The following is an 18,787-nucleotide window of genomic DNA, read 5'->3' as shown; positions in this document are numbered from 1 at the left end:
CCACTCAGACACCGGCGAACATGTACCCATCAAGATCAAGGAAAATGAACAGAACACGGCACGCGAGCAAACGGACGACGAGCAGAAATCAGATGAATGTTACGTACGAAACTCCTCATTCCTCAGTCGAGATATCGAGGCGAAGAAAGCAAAGGAAAACTTAAAGCGAGTTATTTCACCACCGGCTAAAGATGTGAGGTCAGCGGAGAAAGAGAATGCCTCACCATCCAAAAGTGCATCGCCTCCAAAAAGCGTATCGCCACCGAAAAGCGCATCGCCCCCCAAAAGAGCATCGCCCCCAAAGAGCGCGTCGCCACCGAATAGCGCATCGCCACCAAAAAGTGCGTCGCCATCGAAAAGCGCAACGCCACCAAAGAAAATACCTCCACCATTAAAGGCCGATGCCAACCCCAAAGATTCTCCAGTATTTAAAGCTCTCACTTCTCCGCCGTTCAAAAAAGAATCGCCGGTTTTAAAGAATGAACCTTTACAATTGAAAACATCTTCATCCACTTCAGTTAGTGAAGTGTCCCCTATTTTAAAAAAAGAACATTCATTGCCGACAAAGAAAGAAATCATTACATCGCCTCCCCCATTCAAGTTAAACAGAACAGATTCAAAAACTGAGACAAATAATAGCATTCCACTTAAAGTGATAAAAAAGGATTCCATAGAAGTTAAGGAAACTCAAGTAAAAACGGAACAACTGTCTGGTGCCCCATCTAGTAGTGACAATGTGAAAACAATTGTAGAAAATTCTGATGTTGAAAATAAAAATAATGACAATGCAATTAAACTGGAGGAATCAAATGGGGTCGGGGATAAAATAAGAAAGTTTGAGAAGGCAGCGGAAGATGCGAGTGCTAATGTAGGCAAACTGTCTCGGCCGGGCTCCGTGCGCGGCAGACCTAGGACCGAGCGCCTGGGATCCGATAGCAAGGAGGAGTTCCCACCGCCCGCAACGCCGTTTAAAGATAATGTATTTTTTGAGCTGAGCGGGAAAAACACACCGACAGATCACGGAAATCATTCGACACTAGAACGCCAGCACAGTATTACAAGAAGTTCTGTAAATTTACTAAAGTGGCAGAAAAGTGAAAGCAATTCGATGGAAGGCGAAAAAGTCATACAAAAGCCGGAACCGCAAAAGATAATAAAGCCGGAATTCAAACCGATGCCGTCACCCGTCGACGTAATGATCAGGTCGCCCAGCCTCGGCGTTAAAGTACCCGACCAGTTTCCGTCGCAGGGCACCGCCTTCCGCAACGTGGCGCCACTCGACACCGCGCGGGCCTCTCGAGACATGCACAAAATCAACGAAGATGTAAATACTGAGAATAATTTTAAAACCTGCAAATTTAAAAACAAGGAGAAGTATGCCGTTAGCAAAGGGTCTAGCTACTTCACACGGGGCTCCGAAGAGATATGGCTGGTTAAGAAAAAAGATATAGAGGAAATCGAGGAGAGGGTGCTGGATTCGTTTCGCAGAGCCGGGGGGAACTTGTGTGGGAGGAGTGAATCGATGCGTCCGTCATCCGACAGCGGTCAGAGTGCGTCCTTTTCGCATGCCACAATGGGAAGGAACAAACGTCAGATGTACGCTAGAAGTGAGTCTTGTGACCCGCAGTGGGCGGGGACCAGAGCGCAGACATTAAAACGTCAATCGTCAGTGGCTTGCACTTGCGGCCATGATAAGAAAACTCGAGCCAAGAGCGCCGGGGCCGAGGCCAACCCGCGTCCACGATCTCGTTCTCACGGCGATGAGAACAATCAATGCCACGTCCTGGATAAGTACGAAACACTAGTTTAGTCTGTCCAGCCCTATCGCCCGCCCTATTCCATGCACAGAGAATTGTGATAGTGTGTGTTATATTGACTCTGTACCCGTCTCGCACACGGAGCGGGCAAGTGTGTGTTTGTGTTTTAATGGTGCAGTGCATGGAATACATACACGTAATTTATACATTACATTCACATAATCAGTTTGATGTATTTATATCGTATTAATATTTATTGTTTGAGCTGTGGTTTATTCACTAGGTATATGAACGTTTGTATGAAGATTTGAATGAATTTAGGCATGTTTGAATGTAAACCAAAAATATGACGATAAACCAGTAGTGCAAGATTTAGATGTAGTTAAGTATCTACTCTTCCCGTTTTATAAAATATAAATGTTGGCATATAATGTATTTTATTTGGCACTTATGTTTAAATGTTGGTGCGTGGTCTTGATGTATCGACTTAGGGTGGGTTTTCACTACCGAAAAACTTACATGTTTGTGCTTCGGAAGTAACTCCTATGTTTATAATTAAGTCAATTACGCGTTTTATGTCTATCTTAATAGTTATTTCTTTGAATCTAGACCCACCTGAGCACAATCTAATTGAATGGTGCTTCGCTTGTTGGTATTACGTTTGTCATCTTGTGAAAACAGTCTCTTAATTAGCGGTTGTGAAATACTGTTTTGAGATTTTATTATATTTTAACTTGATATGTTATGATGAGTTTTAACAATGGAATACTTTATGCTTTTTTTGTAAAGTTGCTAGTCTATCATTGAATTGAATAGTATATTATTATGTCCCTAATGGTGACATTTTGACTGTTTTGCCAAGAAAGTATTCCTAACTATGGATTGCCATTATTAAAACTTGCATGAAAACATACTGTTTTCTCTTTTATTATCATTGAAATAAACAGAGATGGCATGTTTTAATACAATTTTTATGCAGTGGAATTTCACAGTTTCAAAGGTTTTAATACATAGATCTGCCTTTTTCTAAATTTAAACATTGTATGTAGAAATATGAAATTTCTTGGAAACGAAGGCAACATTTTTTTTCTATTTATCTCTATATTGTGGCTAAATGTGTATGAATTTGAATGTCTGTAGGCATTGTCATGTCATTTAAGATATTAAATATTAAATTTGCATTTGACATACATTCCGTGTATTTTTTAAACAATGGCCTGTCTATGTATTTTAATCTATGTCCTTATTTAAACAATCACATGTATATTAGATGAAAATAAATATACCACGGGAATGTCTTCTAGATCTATAATATTTAGAAACTTATACATAGTCATAAGGATACTGTTTTTGTAATTTCATATATGTGACCTGCATATGTAGTGCCAATTGTTTCATATGTATTCATATCACATAATACTTAGCTTCCATTTTGTATTTAAATTTTGTATTCATCTAGGAAACAAACATCGGTTAGAAATTGACATTTAAGATTCTATATTTTTTATTTTTTTCTATTTTTTTTTTACTTTATAAACAGTAGCTATGGCTAAAAAAGTTTGCGTTATTGTTTTAATATGCATTCCAATTTAGTTGCTCAATGCCCAAGCAACTATATTTTGCATATAATGTTAATAAAGGAGCAACGAACATGTACCAAATTTTTAAATATGTAGATGTGTAACCTATATATAGAATTAAGTTTTCAGTTTATTTTTAAGTGTCTATAAATTTATTTAACACATTCACTGCTGCGCATTCCACCTTCGTGTTTAATACTTAAAACATACTGGCATTGAATGTGTTAAGTGTCCGGAGAAGGAACTCCATTTGGGAAGAATCATCACAAGTAATTTGGACATTTCCAATATCCGATTTAACAATGTAATTTAATAACCATTATGTATATAAAAGGTTCTCTTTACCTTATGAAACTAGACTCAAGAGTCTCCAAATATAAATTAAATCATGCAATTTACTCATCTTAATTTTATGTCGATAAGGTTTCAATACATAAATAGGTCATATGTACTTCTGAACGCGTTTATCTTTGTTGCTATATGATGGACATTTCTATTGACACATATTGTCATCCCTTTCATCCAGCTCGGACAAAAAGAGAGAAAACAATATGTGTCATGACAGTCGAAACATGAAATTAACTAACAAAAGGTAAAACAAACACCTATATACAGAAAGTACTTTTTCTTAATCATTTCAAGTGTCAGATAAATGAGTTTCAACTGTTCTACATAAAAATATTGTTATTTCTGTATTTATAACAGGATTTCAGGGATTACAATGTTCGATGGTAAAATATGAAATACCACTTGTAGTGATAAAAACATGATGGTTGTAAAATAACAAAACAATTTTGCTTTTATGGTCAATATGTAGAAGTTTTGGAGATTTTTTTTGTGTTCTGTTTACTTTATTTGAAATTCTATATATGTTTCTCATTGAACAAAGATATGTATTAAACATATATTTCCATTTCATAAGGGCCTATGTATGTATTAAAATCTTTGATATTGATCAGTGTGTTATGTACGAGCAGCAAGCAATGTAGTATAGTAGTTTTATTCGCGTATGATGGTGATTAGCGCTAAGAAATGTAAATTATAGCTGTAAGAGAAATAAATAAAGCATGTTTTATATTATGTAGATTGTGTAAACGCCTCCTTATTTTGCCAGGACACGGCAAACGCTGATTATTTATTTGCATTTTTTGATTTTAAATGTTTATGACTTTTTTAAATGTTAATATAACTGAATCAGAGTTGTTGTAACCGCTGAAATTTTATAATAGTCCATTAAATTTTTTAAAGGCATACCTTTGTTAGTTCTTATTCTAATTATGGTAATAATTATTGAAATTGCAAGAATCTTTCAGTACATAGATTAAAAAAAATGAAGTAGACAAGGGATGTTTTTTTTACTCTTACAAAGCATTTTCTTTATAATGTGCATTAATAAACGAAATTGTAATTCATAAATATGCTTTGTGTTACGGACTATGGCATCATGTCACTTCTATTAAGAAAATATTTTATATCTTGTTTATTTGCTAATACAATAAAAAATAAGGTATTTGTTTCATTTTTACCCTTATTCATTAGATTTTGATATGAGAATTGAGATTGAGAATAAATGAGAACTGAGAATTAGGCACTCATGAAACATGGATTGTTGCCAGCAACTATATTTCAAAATTCCTGACGAATTATTTAAAGTTTGCGCTGATGAATTTTTGGGTGAAGAGTAGCCCTCAACCTTATTTTCTATCGACGTTAATAGTGTTTTGTTCATTGGCCTGTACAAATAATATTTTTGGGATGTTTTTGAAAAAAATAATTGTTATCCATTATTTAATTTGGCTCATTATCAAATTTTAAACATAAAATATGATGGAACGTGATGGGCTAAGATGATTTTGATAATGTTTTGCCACTTCTATTGTGAACTCGTTGCATCTTTATGGTTTATGGTCATTGTGCAAGGAGCATTTGACATTTGAAGTTCCCGCGCTGTTATGTTAAGGTTACGGAACGTTGTTGCGTGTAATTTTCATTTTAAAGAATTACCGCTAAAATGGTTCTATGTTTAATATCAATAAAATAATAAAAATGAAGATTTACTGTAAAGCTAATTTATTCCGCTAAAATTATACATATTTTTTCACTTTTTGAAAGTGAGAAGGACCTGTTGTCATTTGTAACCGTACAATGCAATTTTGAAATCTGTGTAATGGAACGTAAAATAATTCGTTCGTGCTCTCTGCTTGCTGTTGCTATCGCGCTTGTATTGTACTTGGTGATAAATTAAAAACTTGCCTTTGATAGTTTATTAATGAAAATTCTTGCAAAATAGTTTAAATGCGGTGAATCAAAGTATAACTTTTAAAATACCAAGAAGATATTGTACGTTTGGTAGTTTAGTCTTTATTCGAGTTGCGATCGCACTTGTGATTTATAAAGTGGAATCGTTACAAAATATTGCAAAATGACTTCAGCACTTTATTTGGAACATTATTTAGATAGTCTCCAACATCTGCCTATAGAATTACAAAGAAATTTTAAATTAATGCGTGATCTCGATGACCGAGCTCACGGACTAATGAGGACAATCGATCTTATGGCCGACGAATTATTGCCGAATATTCCAAAAATGGACGATGAAACAAAAAAAGAGAAGGTGAACACTATTCAGGGATTATTTAATAAAGCTAAGGAGTATGGGGACGATAAAGTCCAACTGGCAATTCAGACATACGAGTTGGTAGATAAGCACATACGGCGCCTTGACTCTGACCTCGCACGCTTCGAAACTGAAATTCAAGAGAAAGTAATGAGTTCGCGTACAGCGCAACCTGGCGCGGACCCGGAAACTAATACAACTACTGTAAAGAAGGGCAGAAAGAAGCATAAGGCCAACGAAAAAGCAGCTGCGTCTACAGGTAAGAAAAAACGTGCGGGCGCCTCGAGTGAGGATGACGCAGTAGCTAATGGCAGATCGGCAGCGAAGAAGAAAGTACAGAGGAAAGGTGCAACTACTGCTACAAATGCTGTTAAGGAACAAGAAGAAAATGCAGATTTGGACTCTGTTGCTGGCATGGCACATCCGAGTGATGTCCTCGACATGCCTGTGGATCCCAACGAGCCCACTTACTGCCTCTGCCACCAGGTGTCTTACGGAGAGATGATAGGGTGTGATAACCCTGATTGCCCCATAGAGTGGTTCCATTTTGCTTGTGTGGATCTTAAAATAAAGCCCAAAGGCAAATGGTACTGTCCTAAATGTACACAGGATAGGAAGAAAAAATGATCCACATCAAAACCTCCCCCTAATAAAGCCGCAGAAAAGACTGTGCCTGTGAAGACAGAGGTGAAGTGACTGCCTAAATAATAATAAGTTTTAATTAATAAGCACATGGATAATTAAGATTTATTTAATTATTTATAATATTATTATTTTTCCACCTTCTGTGAAAAAGATTTTATCCATAAATCCTATGGTGTTGAATGTTTAGCATTTATAATAACTAACAATTATAGAATTTTTATTGGTTGATTAATGTTTTAAAATGGAAAGCAAATTGACTGAAATGAGAGAGAATTGATAGTTAATACAATAGTGTTAGGAATTGTAAATAATCAAAGATTATATAAATTAAGGAGTCACAAGTTCAGAGATATATTAGAAATGTAATAAATGAACTCTACAACTAAGGGATGGCTAAGATAGGGTGAAATAATTATGTAAATTTAATCTATTGGGTAAATATTTTACCTCATTCCAGAACAGAGAATATGTAAATGAACTGCTAAACTTTTTATTGTATTAATAAAGTTATAATTTTTCTATTTATGTATTTTCTTTTCATAATCAAATTTGACTTATTTCATGAACTGTCCTATGTAAAATTATTTTGTTTTATGTTGGCAATAGTTTTAATATCTGTGATAATATATTACAAACTAATAAACTAAAAATTCAATTAAAAATAAAAAAACTTATAATATTTATGTTGTTTCACAACATTATTTAATGCAGTCCTTAAAGTATGAAATTATTACAATGTTACAATCAAATACTTTAAGGGAAAATTAGAATAAACTAAAAGTAAATTTACATTTCATTTGTAGTCAGCTACATAAATATGAACGCCTTTACAAAACTTTTGCAATTTGTATCGGATTTGATATTCATAAATATGTATGCACTTATCTATAAATCACATGTATTCAAAGTTTGAAAGCATACGGACAGTCACAGCAACATACTTTTGAAACAATGTTTATATATTTATGCATTCTAATATATTTATGCAGATGACTGTACATAAATGATGTTTTATGAAAAGCTCTGATTTATGTTGTAGACTATGTTTGTTTTTGTCCCTTTAACTAATTTTAATGATGTACAATTACTTGAACAGCTTATAAACTTGCGACAATTAATAAAAAAACCAAAAAATGTACATAACATAATATCATTTAATCAAAAAGTTTTAATTTTTAAAAGTAATTTAAACTGAACAATCCGTAATATACATAGAAAGTTATAACAACAATGATTTAATGGTTATGTAATTTTTATATAACATTAAGTAACTAATGTTAAAGAATGGACATGAAACCTTTCGCTCTACTACAATGATCTATGTATTAATGAAGTGGTCAAGTTTTTTATGGTGTTTAAATATATGTTTTGTTTTACTATAAATAATTATGATTACAATTTCTTACAAAGTCACATGGTGAGTAATTGTAGATGATTTGCCTTTTATATGAACTTATACAATAGTAATTGTTTCATCATATTATACAATTTTTTACTTACCCTGATTTAATAACCAAATAACACAATTAAATGAGAACTTACTATTTGTATATGAAATTCGTAATGAATATTCCCTTTCAAATAAACTATTCTCTGCCATATTAATGAAAATAAAAGAGCCCGAAACAAAAGATACTAGAATATTATTAAATTAATTAAATTATTCAATCTTCTATTACTTTATTCTCTTATAAAAAATGTGAGTTATATAGTTTTGTAGTGTTTCAGTAATGGTGAAAATCGCCCTAAAGCGAAATAAAAAAAGCCATAAAATACCTCAGTATGAAAGGTATTGAGTATTTCTCTTCGGTATTTTAAATTATTGCATTGTTATTATTTCTCTTTAATTTCTGTATTTTGTGTTAGAATGTTACAAAAACTTCTATTAGCTTAGGACCAATTTGTTCTCAGTGAAAGTGGTTTGTAAGAGTGTTTTTTTTTGTTTTAGTTACAGAAAAAACATAAGTGTGATTTTATCCAAATATGGATGCTATGATATTGTTATAATTAGGAAAAATAATATCGAAATATTTTATATATATTCTGTAAATATTATTGAATAATTTTATTTTAATTTCGACAAAATAAATTTGAATAAAAAATGTTTTGATTAATTTGTTTTTTTTTTTATTACCTAATACAACAAATTAAATCAACATAGATAAAAAAATTATTCAGGGTTTATAATTGAAATCGAAAGCCTTTTTTGGGCATGGAAATGAGAAGCTATCGGTGGGGATTTTGGGTCAAGTTGGCTGTATGCGTGACCAAAGCCATGTTCGTAATCGTATTTTAGTTGCTCAAAATGAGTCGGCTTGAGTACACGCATACGATCTGTGTGTTCTGTTGGTACATGTTTTTGTACATATGTTTCACCCAACTGATTTTGAAGGAGAGTTTTGTAGTGTATGTTCTATGTTCTATGTTTGAATGAGTAAACTTCGTCTGCATGGCTTGAATCTTGAATTGGTGATGGGAAAAAGAAAAAATTGCACATCTGACTAATAGTTTCGTTCGATGTTAGAAATATTATTATGATTATTTTCTAAATAATTTTGTAACACAAACTTATTTACAAATGTCTTTTAAATTAAATTATAAGGTTTGTTTTGCGATTGTGGTATAAAAGATATAGCTTAGCAACAACAATGTGAAAAGAATTATGTTACTATGTAATGGGTTCAAATCCTGATACTATACATGGCAAATGTTCATGGTACAAGTTAGAAATGAATAAGTTGTAATTAATGTCAATAAGATTAAGTTTTGTCGCGTGACCGGAAGGAACCTTGCTCGAAAGCCCCTTGGCGTGAACTACGATTTGAATTTATTGCGCTGAAAGTCGAAGGCTGAGGCCGAACCACGGCTCAGTCGGTAACTAGGAAGAGAAAGGATGAGAAGATAGGTGGAAGAAATTTTAACGTTTTTATCATTGAAAGAACTTCTGATTGAGTTTGCACTGCTGTGATACTACTAGAAAAAACATATTTTCATTCTTCTTATTGTATTGAAAAATGGCATGTTGTTTTTGTTCAGGTATGGGTAGTGGAAATTTTTGGTATAGCATTAAGACTATATCCAGTTAAGGACTCAATAGATATTCGTCAGTGCTGAAAAAACTTGTTTATAAATTATAAAACACTTTTTACATAAACCGTGGTGATCCTTTTCAAGCGCCTGTTAAATGACACTTGTGCGCTTTTGCTATAGCATTCACACAGGCGTAAGTATATAATTTTATCCGACAGTGTGTATTCTTTGAATATTTAAACGACCTTGTAATAACTTCGTCTCGTTAAATTTTAATTATAAATGCCTATTTTGTATATTGTAGAATTATAATTAAAAAAAAACATAGAAATGTTATATGCATGAAATATTTGTAAGATAAGCGATGTTAAGTATTATTTTTTCTCAAAATAAACTATTGTGCAACCAAAATATTATTATATAATTATTAAATTAAAATACATAATACATCTTTAAACAGTTATAGTTTCTTTGTACCTCGACATTTGAGTCTTTCGTAACGTTAGATTTGCTTAATGTGGCGATATTTATTAGGCGCTAACATTTAAAGAGGTTAATAATCTTTAACTCTAAATGCTACTGAAAGTCATTAGAGCTCTATGCGTAAATTGCGCAAAATAGAACGAAATTGCTATGAAATGATTAAGGAAACTACACTGGACCATATCATTATCCGTTGCGGAATAATTTACATTGACTTGCCGAGAGATGTGGAGTGTAGGATGTCGATCATATCGATACAATTTAGGATATGACCTTGCCTAAAGGGACTCCTTTTATTAACATATTTTAGTTAATTATTCGTTTTTTTTTTAATTTTATTTTATATCATAGATTTAAGACTTTATGTATTCATAGAAATAAGGATGTAAATAAATAAATTTATAGAGCTTAAAAAAAATTAATAGATAAAAGTTTATTTAGGATATTAGTATTAAAAGTTTGTTAGTAAGTATTAAATACTGTTCCTTACCTTTAAAACAGTATATGGATGTGTTTGTCTACATCCATCTAAGTGGAAAATACCTACTAGGTATTGTAATCATTTTTAAAATTTATTTTAGACTCCTTACATTTTGACATTTTTACATTTGCTATTATTAAAGAAGACATTTGCTATTATAAAATAAGAAATTAAATTTTATTTTGTAGTTTTATCATAATTGTAATCTTTTTAATAAATATCGTAGTTAGTAGATTTATGGCAGCCATCAAAAATTTATATCGATACTATGTTTCTCATCCTTGATTATTTAAATGTAATTATTTTGCAGCAAAAAAGATTGGCAGGGTGTGCATTCGACGGAGTCGGGTCGGTCGGTTTGAGAGTAAAAGCTTGTGATATTGCGTCAGGCATGATAGGACAGTGCCACTGTTTGCATCAGGATCCTGTATATTATAATTATTTCCGAAGAATGTATGTTGTGTTTTGTTGACGAAAAAAACAAACAAATTATCGTTCTAGCTTGAACTTTCCTTAAACAATTTAAATAATATATGAGTGTAAAGTTTTGTAACTGTGATTTTCCAAATCCGTAAAACTAGTGTACAAATATATTTTTCTTTAGTAGGATAATTAAAGCGATATTTTTATACAAGTTTGGCCACAGTGAAAACTCACACTTACATCGACGCCAATTTGATATATCTCCATTCGAATTTCCCCGAATACAGATAAGGAACACGTACAATATTATAATTGGGAAAAATATTGATAAATGTATTCTTGGGATTCGTATTCGAGTTTGGTCAATTGATTCCATTGTTTATTATAAAAGTTAATTACAATGCGATTATTGTTATAATTTTTACTAAAAGACCATTGTTTAAACGATAATATAATACAAATATTTTAAATGAACTTTAATTTCAAGGACAATAAGTCAGGGCTGAGAAAGTTATATTAAGTTCACATGTCCACGTTCAAATCATTATAATAAAGCCAAATGTTTTGTCGATTTATGTATTAAAGTCACACGATGCAAGTTGCTTGTTGTATAAAATTTATTTGAAGCAATAAATGTATTGTAAAGTCTAAACAACTAAAGGAAAATTATGCGCGCAAGTTATTGTATTCAATTAATGCTCTGGTACAAGAAATTAGAATCGTCTAAACGGGCCTTTAATCTCTTTAACTATCACTCAGATTTAAGAAGCTATTTTCACAATTGACAGCACAGTTATAAAGAAAATAAAGTTTATCTTTTGTCTTTCTTTGCTTTGGGTTTGATATGACTTGATTATGGAGTAGAGAATTCAATTATCCCAGCAAAGTCGGGAGTGTAGCTATTTTTTTTGTACCAGGAGGTCATAGCATAGCGTGGTTGTGATTATATCTTTTTTAACATTTCATTAGATAAATGGTGTAAGTAAAGTCGCGGATTTACTTAGTCTTTGTACCAGGAGGTCATAGGACGGGGTGGATGTGCAGTGAGGGCGCGCGTAAGTCGCAGTCACATCGAGACCTCGAGCGGGATAACCGCTTTTATAAAGTTATAAACAGTTTATTGATAAAACAAATGGCGACGCTATTGAGAAAAATGTTGAAAACACATTCCAAACACAAAAGTAAGTAATTTTTATATAATATGTATGTCTTAATTTAAAAGATACATGATTATAAATTAACTTAGTTAAAATATTTATTACTTTTCTATTTATATCTCTATGAAATATGTTTTTATTATGAAATACTGGCAAACTGTAATTTTACAAATTAATCTTTTAAGTGCCCGAAAGCAAAATATTTTTTAGTATAATACCTACATCTTCTGACTACGGTTTTTTTTTAAATATAAATACGTAATAAAAGACATTAATTCATTTTGCAGTTTATTAATAAACAGGAAGATTTATTCTTTTTGCTGTTATACCGCAAAATATTAATATAATTAATATTCATTTTACCTAATTGTAATGTTTATTACTAAATAAAAAAAAGATAAAATTTTTAGATAAAAATATTTCAAATTAATTCTGTATAAGCTTCGTTTTAAATTTATTTTATATTATTCCAAACAAATATTTTTTAACTTAGAATAACAATTATAAGTAAGTTTTTACTTTTTCCCTAAATTGTATTAACATGATACATTTTTTAAAGTTACAAAATTTTCGTTACATTTTAGTATGCTGCCAATATAGTTTATAAAAGGTTAGATTAGATTAAAAATTGATTATTACTTTTCTTCTTTAGACCATATAAAATATCTTGAAAAACGTACAATTAGGATTAAAAATCAAATTTCATACGTAACTTTCATTTCTTCACCTTGCGTCAGTTACAAAAATCATTTTCCAGAGAGAATAAGACATCAAAAAACTTAGTTTAGACGAAAAGCTAATATAATTTACTTGAAATACGCTGAAAAAAAAATCACTACAACTTTTCTTGGATTCCATTAAAAATTCCAAGTTGGGTGGCGGTTGCATTCGAAGCAAGCGTGTGCGTTTTCTCTCCAAGTACGTCGGAATTGGGAGCTCTCTAGATTGACGTAAAAGGCTGATCTATTGGCGGGAAAAAAGTTGTCTTGTCACAACACGGTCGTATAGCAGGATCTGTGGAATATTGGACTTTTTATAACGGAATGATTGACCTATATGTTGCCGTTAGTTACAGATTTATTGAGCTTGAAAGTACGATTTAAAAGTGAATTACCACTACTGTTATAAAACTGTTCCTTAGTTACCGTTGAAGTATAAACTCCATGAACACAGATGTCATACGAATTTTTAGCTAAATAATTAGTATTTGTTCTCATAAAGTTATGCTAACTTTCAACCGTATTTCGAAAGACAGATAAAACAAATTAGTCATTTAAAGATGTTGATATTATGTAGTAAACTGTTTTCATGGTTACAAAAATTAAGATTGTTTGGCCTTGGTAGATAACATATTTACATCAAATTCCAAATAATTTGTTTTCGGAAAATACAGTGCTTTGATTATGGGTTTCTGCTTACACTCGTACAATATATTATCTTTGTTTTTTAAAGCGAAGGATAGGAATGTTTTGTATCGATGTATTCTCAGTGGAAACGCAACGTAATACTAAGAAATATTCTTAGCCTTTTAAGGTTACATTTCAATAATTCCTTCTCTCTACTGTTACTTCTGCTTACACCTGTTATAATAAAAGGAATGCTGTTCCACAATCTGTCCAATCAACATTTCTTCGATTGATAAATAATTTATTAAGTTCTAAGTATCGATGATTGCGATTTGTTACTCTTTACACTCTGAAAGAAAACAGTAACATATTAAGACTTGTTTTTGCTATAGTATGCTCTACATCTCTATCGTTTTTTTTCTCTCTGGTATAAAAGAATTTGATGTAGTCATGTACGTGTAAAGATAAAACTGAAATAGATAATTGTTATTTCTTAACTATTAATCTTGTTTAAGATTGGTACGTAAAGGTTTTAATTACGCCAAGCGAAGATATATATATTGCGAATAAGTATTTCCTATATTAATAACGTAATTAATAGCAGATTTGAACTTTTGACTCTTTAATGTCTGTACAAACAAAGACATAAATCGTCATTCAACGCATTTAAATGCTTATCCGATGAATGAACTGTCGCATCGAGTGTTGATGACTTCTTTATAATAAGGAACCAGATAGATTTATTACAATCAACTTAAAAACAAAAGAAGGCGCTTTCAAAATGTAGTTCATAGACAACGAAAAAGATGATTTTCATGATGAAAGAAACTGGAACATTATTGCCAGGTTTATTTAGCGGTACATGAAGGTAAAAGAGAAAGAGATAATATAATAAGAGTGAGAAAGAGCTAACATCCTTTTGTTCCTGTCTGTAATATTGTCAATTTGTATCCAAGGCATATTACAGGTCATAAAATTAACACCAATCTAGTTCAATTTTGATGACTTATAAAATTATTAAATTCCAGAATGTTATATGGATGTTTTTGGAAGGTATCCCCAAAACGGCTCAACAGACCTCGCTGAAATTTGGCATAAAATTAGAACATAGCCTGGAAGAAAACATAGGCAATTAAGTGTTTTTTAAAACACGCGGACGGAGTCGCGGGTGACAGCTTGTAGATCTATTAAATATTATTAAAGCCATTTGAGGTTTTTACTCCATTTATTTCTGTTTTCTAGCTAATAGGTAATAAAGTTATACATTCTAGGATGGTCTAAAATGCTGCGCAATTTCGTTGTTTGCTCTTTAGTAATAGCTAGTTAGTACTGGTTGTAATCTGTGATCTGCTCCGTCTTATTGCGCCTAATATCCCGACCCCTGGCCCAGTTGTGCTATCGCGGTCTGACCTAGATAACGTATCAATACAATAAATGTCTAAATTAAGATACAATAAGATGTATCAATACACAAACATGTTTTTTTATATAAAGGCAAGCAAGCTGAGAAAGTTTTATTAAATTGTACGGACGACCCTTATGACATTTGGAGCAGCACACGAATTGAAAACTTTGTCACCTCATTTCCTCATCAACCTTAAAAGCTAGTCACTTCGCTATTTTAGCGATATCCTGTGATTACTTAATAGTTTCACCAACTTGTAATGCTATCCAAAATTCATGACGGCTCGCAATTATGTACGAAATGTTGCGAATTTACACTTTTATGTTTCATCAAGTTGTAAAGGAACTTTCCCTCACCTTCGAAACCATTTGGACGCAGCTTGATAATAAAAGAAGACGCCAAAATGGTATAATTGTATGTAATTTTCCAGAGCTATGTGAGGAATGGGCGCTTGCAGAGTGCGAAGGCGAGGGGTGGTGGCGCGAGGCACGCGGGGCAGGAGAACAGGGCGAGGTGCGGTACGCGGGCGTCGTGCCCGTTGAGCGTGCAGCCTCCGCTCCAGCCACTGCGCTCGCTGTGCGCTCAGCTTTACATACTATTAAATGTAAGACATTAATTAATAATTTAGTTTCTTTTGGTTTCAACACTTACAGCAGCAACAGCAATGTGTGTGCATCGTTATCATGAACTTCCACTGCTGGGACTTATATTTTTGTCTCTGTTTTTTTGCACAGAATGAAAAAGATAGCAATCCTGTTTTATACTTATATATTCGACGTTTGAAAAACCATAGTTACAAAATGCTGCCGGCGACACGCTGACTGCTTGCAGTCCGAGGTCCCTTATAGTAGTCTTAATTTAGACTATTTTTTTAATATCGACAATTATAAGACTGTATCACATCGTTTACGAGTCTAATTATTTAACAATTCTTCACAAGCTCTAAACAAGTCCAGCCGCTTTCTCTACAAGGAATATGATGTTAACGATCAGACAGGCAACGTAAATGTCTCACAGCGCTTTGATTAAGTTTCTCTTAGCGAAAGAATTACATAAGTATATTTTTGTAATTTTATACAATTATGTTAACTTAGTTTCCAGTGCTGGAATAAATGTTTATAAACATATGGACTGGACCGACATTTTTCTTATTCTATTTGAACAATGATAACAATATGTTTATGTGGGGACTAGCTGTCGCCGGCGACTCAAAATCGACCATCAAATAAAAAAAAATCGTAACTATATGTTCTTCTAGACTATGTTCTATATATGTGCCTAAATTCTAAATTTCATCGCGATCTGTTCAGCCGTTTTAGAGATATTTTCAAACAAACATCCATCCATCCATCTAAACATTCGAATTTATAATATTAGTAAGATAGTAAGAAATGTTTTAGTCGAGGTAGCTCTACGTAACAAAGAGATTGTTAATAGAGGATATAATTTTTTTTATTAATACCAAAATTTGGAAATGCATTATATTTTTTCTGAAGACTTGACTTACTATATGTATTTCTTGTTAATAACTAAATTTTTTTTTTCAGCGTCGAACAAAAAACTTCAACGAGTGACTTTAGATATAAGTGCGAAAGGAATTTTGGTGATAGACGTCGACTCGCAGCAGAATGTTCTTAGTGTGTCAATATACAGGTAATTATGTATGATATTTGTTATTTTACCGTATTTAATAAGGGCAAAGATTATTGGATAAATATAGCAATTTAACAATTAAGAGCGTCGGTGGTCAGTCAGGTCCTGGGTTCAAATCCCACCATGTACCAATGTGTTTTTCGATTTACATATGTACTTAGGGTAGGCTCTGAGCCCCTCGGTGGGGATATAAAACATAATTAATGCAATTTCTTACAATAATGATTATTACGTCTAATATACAACAGGACAAAGAGACCTATAGTAGAAGGTGGCAAATGAGTAAACGGCGATATATAGCAAAAGTGGCCGTTATTCCCATAGGCATACGGAACAAAGTTAAAAGGCTGTAGACTGTAGATGCCTACCTTCAGACGAAGGAGCGGACGTGCTGAAAGTCTCCCCTTCTATTCGTCCCATTACCTTACACAAAAAGGGTTGGAAAAGAGGACTAGAATTTGACCACCGGCATACGCCCTCGGCATTCGAAACGCGAAAATACTTCAACTTCACGCTTATCTTCTGTATTGTCGTGGTATTGCACTGGTAGAGCAGGACATTGCCGCTTATACTGCTGCGAACTCTGCCTCAAAATGTGTAAACTTTCCAGAATATCATACTGCTCAGCGGACGCGGCTAACGCGCGTGTTTTTGCTGTGGTAGAAGGGAAAAAGGAGAGTGGGTCGGAGGAGAACCACGTGGTGCATGTGTTTGTATGCGCTAGGGCCAAGCGGGCGAGGGCGCTCGCGTTGTCACTCGCTCATGCTTTTAATGATGCATACCAGGTTTGTGCAAAGTATTTTAATACTTTAACTGCCGCACCCAAAGTTTGGTCACGTGACGCTGTAAACTAAAGTGGCTTCCAACAGCAAAGTCTTCACCTTCAATGTACTCATTTCAATAACATGCATTTAAAATGTTAAAGTAACATCAATTTGATTTGTTTCAGTTAGTTATTTAATGTAATAGTCGTTGGAATTAATTTAATAATTTGTAATATCGTTTTATTTCAGGCATGGCAAGCTACCCAAGCGAGTTCTCTCCAAGCTAATAGCAAAAAACTAGCACCATGGGTATGTACCAGTACTTTTGAACTAATGTAAGATTTACCGTGGGTTTCTGATGCCAGAATATCTGTATTAAACCTATCATCATGTTATTATTATTGTCATAAAAGAGATAACAATATGTTTTATACGGAGATTTTGATCTCAGAAATCTGATATATTTAGAATAGAATATTTATTTATTGCCACAAACAATCAAAAAAAAAAGTGGCCAGCTCAGTTGGTGCAGGGAGGGCCTTGACCATTCCTGCGCAGGATTTCAGCTGGCCCCTTTGTTCTCACACCATTTACACAACACGAGGTAGGGCAACAAAAAAGCAAAACAGATAAAACGAAAAAAAAAACAATATCGACAATTAAACATTAAAGAATTTTAATTGATTTATAAATACGAAATAATAATTTTAACTACAAAAATATAAAATGTGAGCTACAAATTAGTGATTAAAAGAGTAATATTTTCAGGTTCGTTTTCCTGACGAGTCAGACGAAGAAGCGGACAACGAACAATGGCAGTCTCCTGCTCCTCTTGTCACTTTTGCCTGACCTTAATATAAAAACGTTAAATATATTATTTTTAAGTTGTAGAAATTATGTAAGAAATACGGCCATGTTTTCAAAGTTATTTCATAATAAGGTGCTTTATTTTTTAAACTATAGGTAGGTATAAGTTTTATTTTAGTTATAATTGGTCACAAATTAGTGAACTTATATTACTTTATGTACTTCTTATATCTCACCTTTGAAGTACTTTATGGGAGATAAAAGACTTTATCGATAATTACATACTTTTAGATATACAGGGTGATGTGTCCGATTTTTTATTGGAATTGTATTACGTACTAATAAAATCAATAAAAGCGTTTTTTATTTCTTTAATATTTTAGTTTTACGATGTAAATATATTCGATTACATTTAATTAAGCAAATTGATTATAAAGTTAATACACTAACAATGATAGACATTAATATATTTCGATTTCTAATTATTTTTTTTTATTACATATTTAAAAAGATAAGTTATAATTGTAAAAGTTATAGTTAATGACACAATAAACATTAAAAATTAAAATATATTGATGTAACTTTAATGCGAATAAAATGTTATTTTACATATTTTGTTATTTAATTCCACTTAGTATT

The 18,787-nt window shown here is 32.5% G+C and overlaps 3 protein-coding genes across 4 annotated transcripts; all 3 read left to right on the top strand.

The window, feature by feature from the left end:
• The first annotated feature begins 20 nt into the window (after positions 1-20).
• LOC106126536 (serine/arginine repetitive matrix protein 1-like) lies at positions 21-1,810 on the top strand. Its single transcript, XM_013324247.1, has 2 exons — positions 21-58; positions 127-1,810. Exons 1-2 carry the CDS (start codon positions 21-23, stop codon positions 1,808-1,810), a joined length of 1,722 nt encoding a protein of 573 aa, XP_013179701.1.
• Positions 1,811-5,426: 3,616 nt separating this feature from the next.
• Ing5 (inhibitor of growth protein 5) lies at positions 5,427-7,120 on the top strand. Its single transcript, XM_013324278.1, has one exon. It carries the CDS (start codon positions 5,760-5,762, stop codon positions 6,579-6,581), a length of 822 nt encoding a protein of 273 aa, XP_013179732.1. The 5' UTR covers positions 5,427-5,759; the 3' UTR covers positions 6,582-7,120.
• A 4,989-nt stretch (positions 7,121-12,109) lies between these two features.
• On the top strand, positions 12,110-18,723 carry LOC106126591 (low density lipoprotein receptor adapter protein 1-like). 2 transcript variants are annotated; one of them, NM_001312865.1, is given in 6 exon segments: positions 12,110-12,197; positions 15,355-15,528; positions 16,472-16,577; positions 17,188-17,362; positions 17,591-17,650; positions 18,110-18,720. In NM_001312865.1, coding segments are annotated over 6 exon segments (645 nt in total). In that variant the 5' UTR covers positions 12,110-12,148; the 3' UTR covers positions 18,191-18,720.
• Positions 18,724-18,787: the final 64 nt, after the last annotated feature.

Source organism: Papilio xuthus, unplaced genomic scaffold (assembly GCF_000836235.2).
Source record: "Papilio xuthus unplaced genomic scaffold, Pxut_1.1 DF824992.1, whole genome shotgun sequence".
NCBI lineage: Eukaryota > Metazoa > Arthropoda > Insecta > Lepidoptera > Papilionidae > Papilio > Papilio xuthus.
The sequence above is the reverse complement of the archived record's forward strand: the minus strand, read 5'-3'. Positions and strand labels throughout refer to the sequence as shown.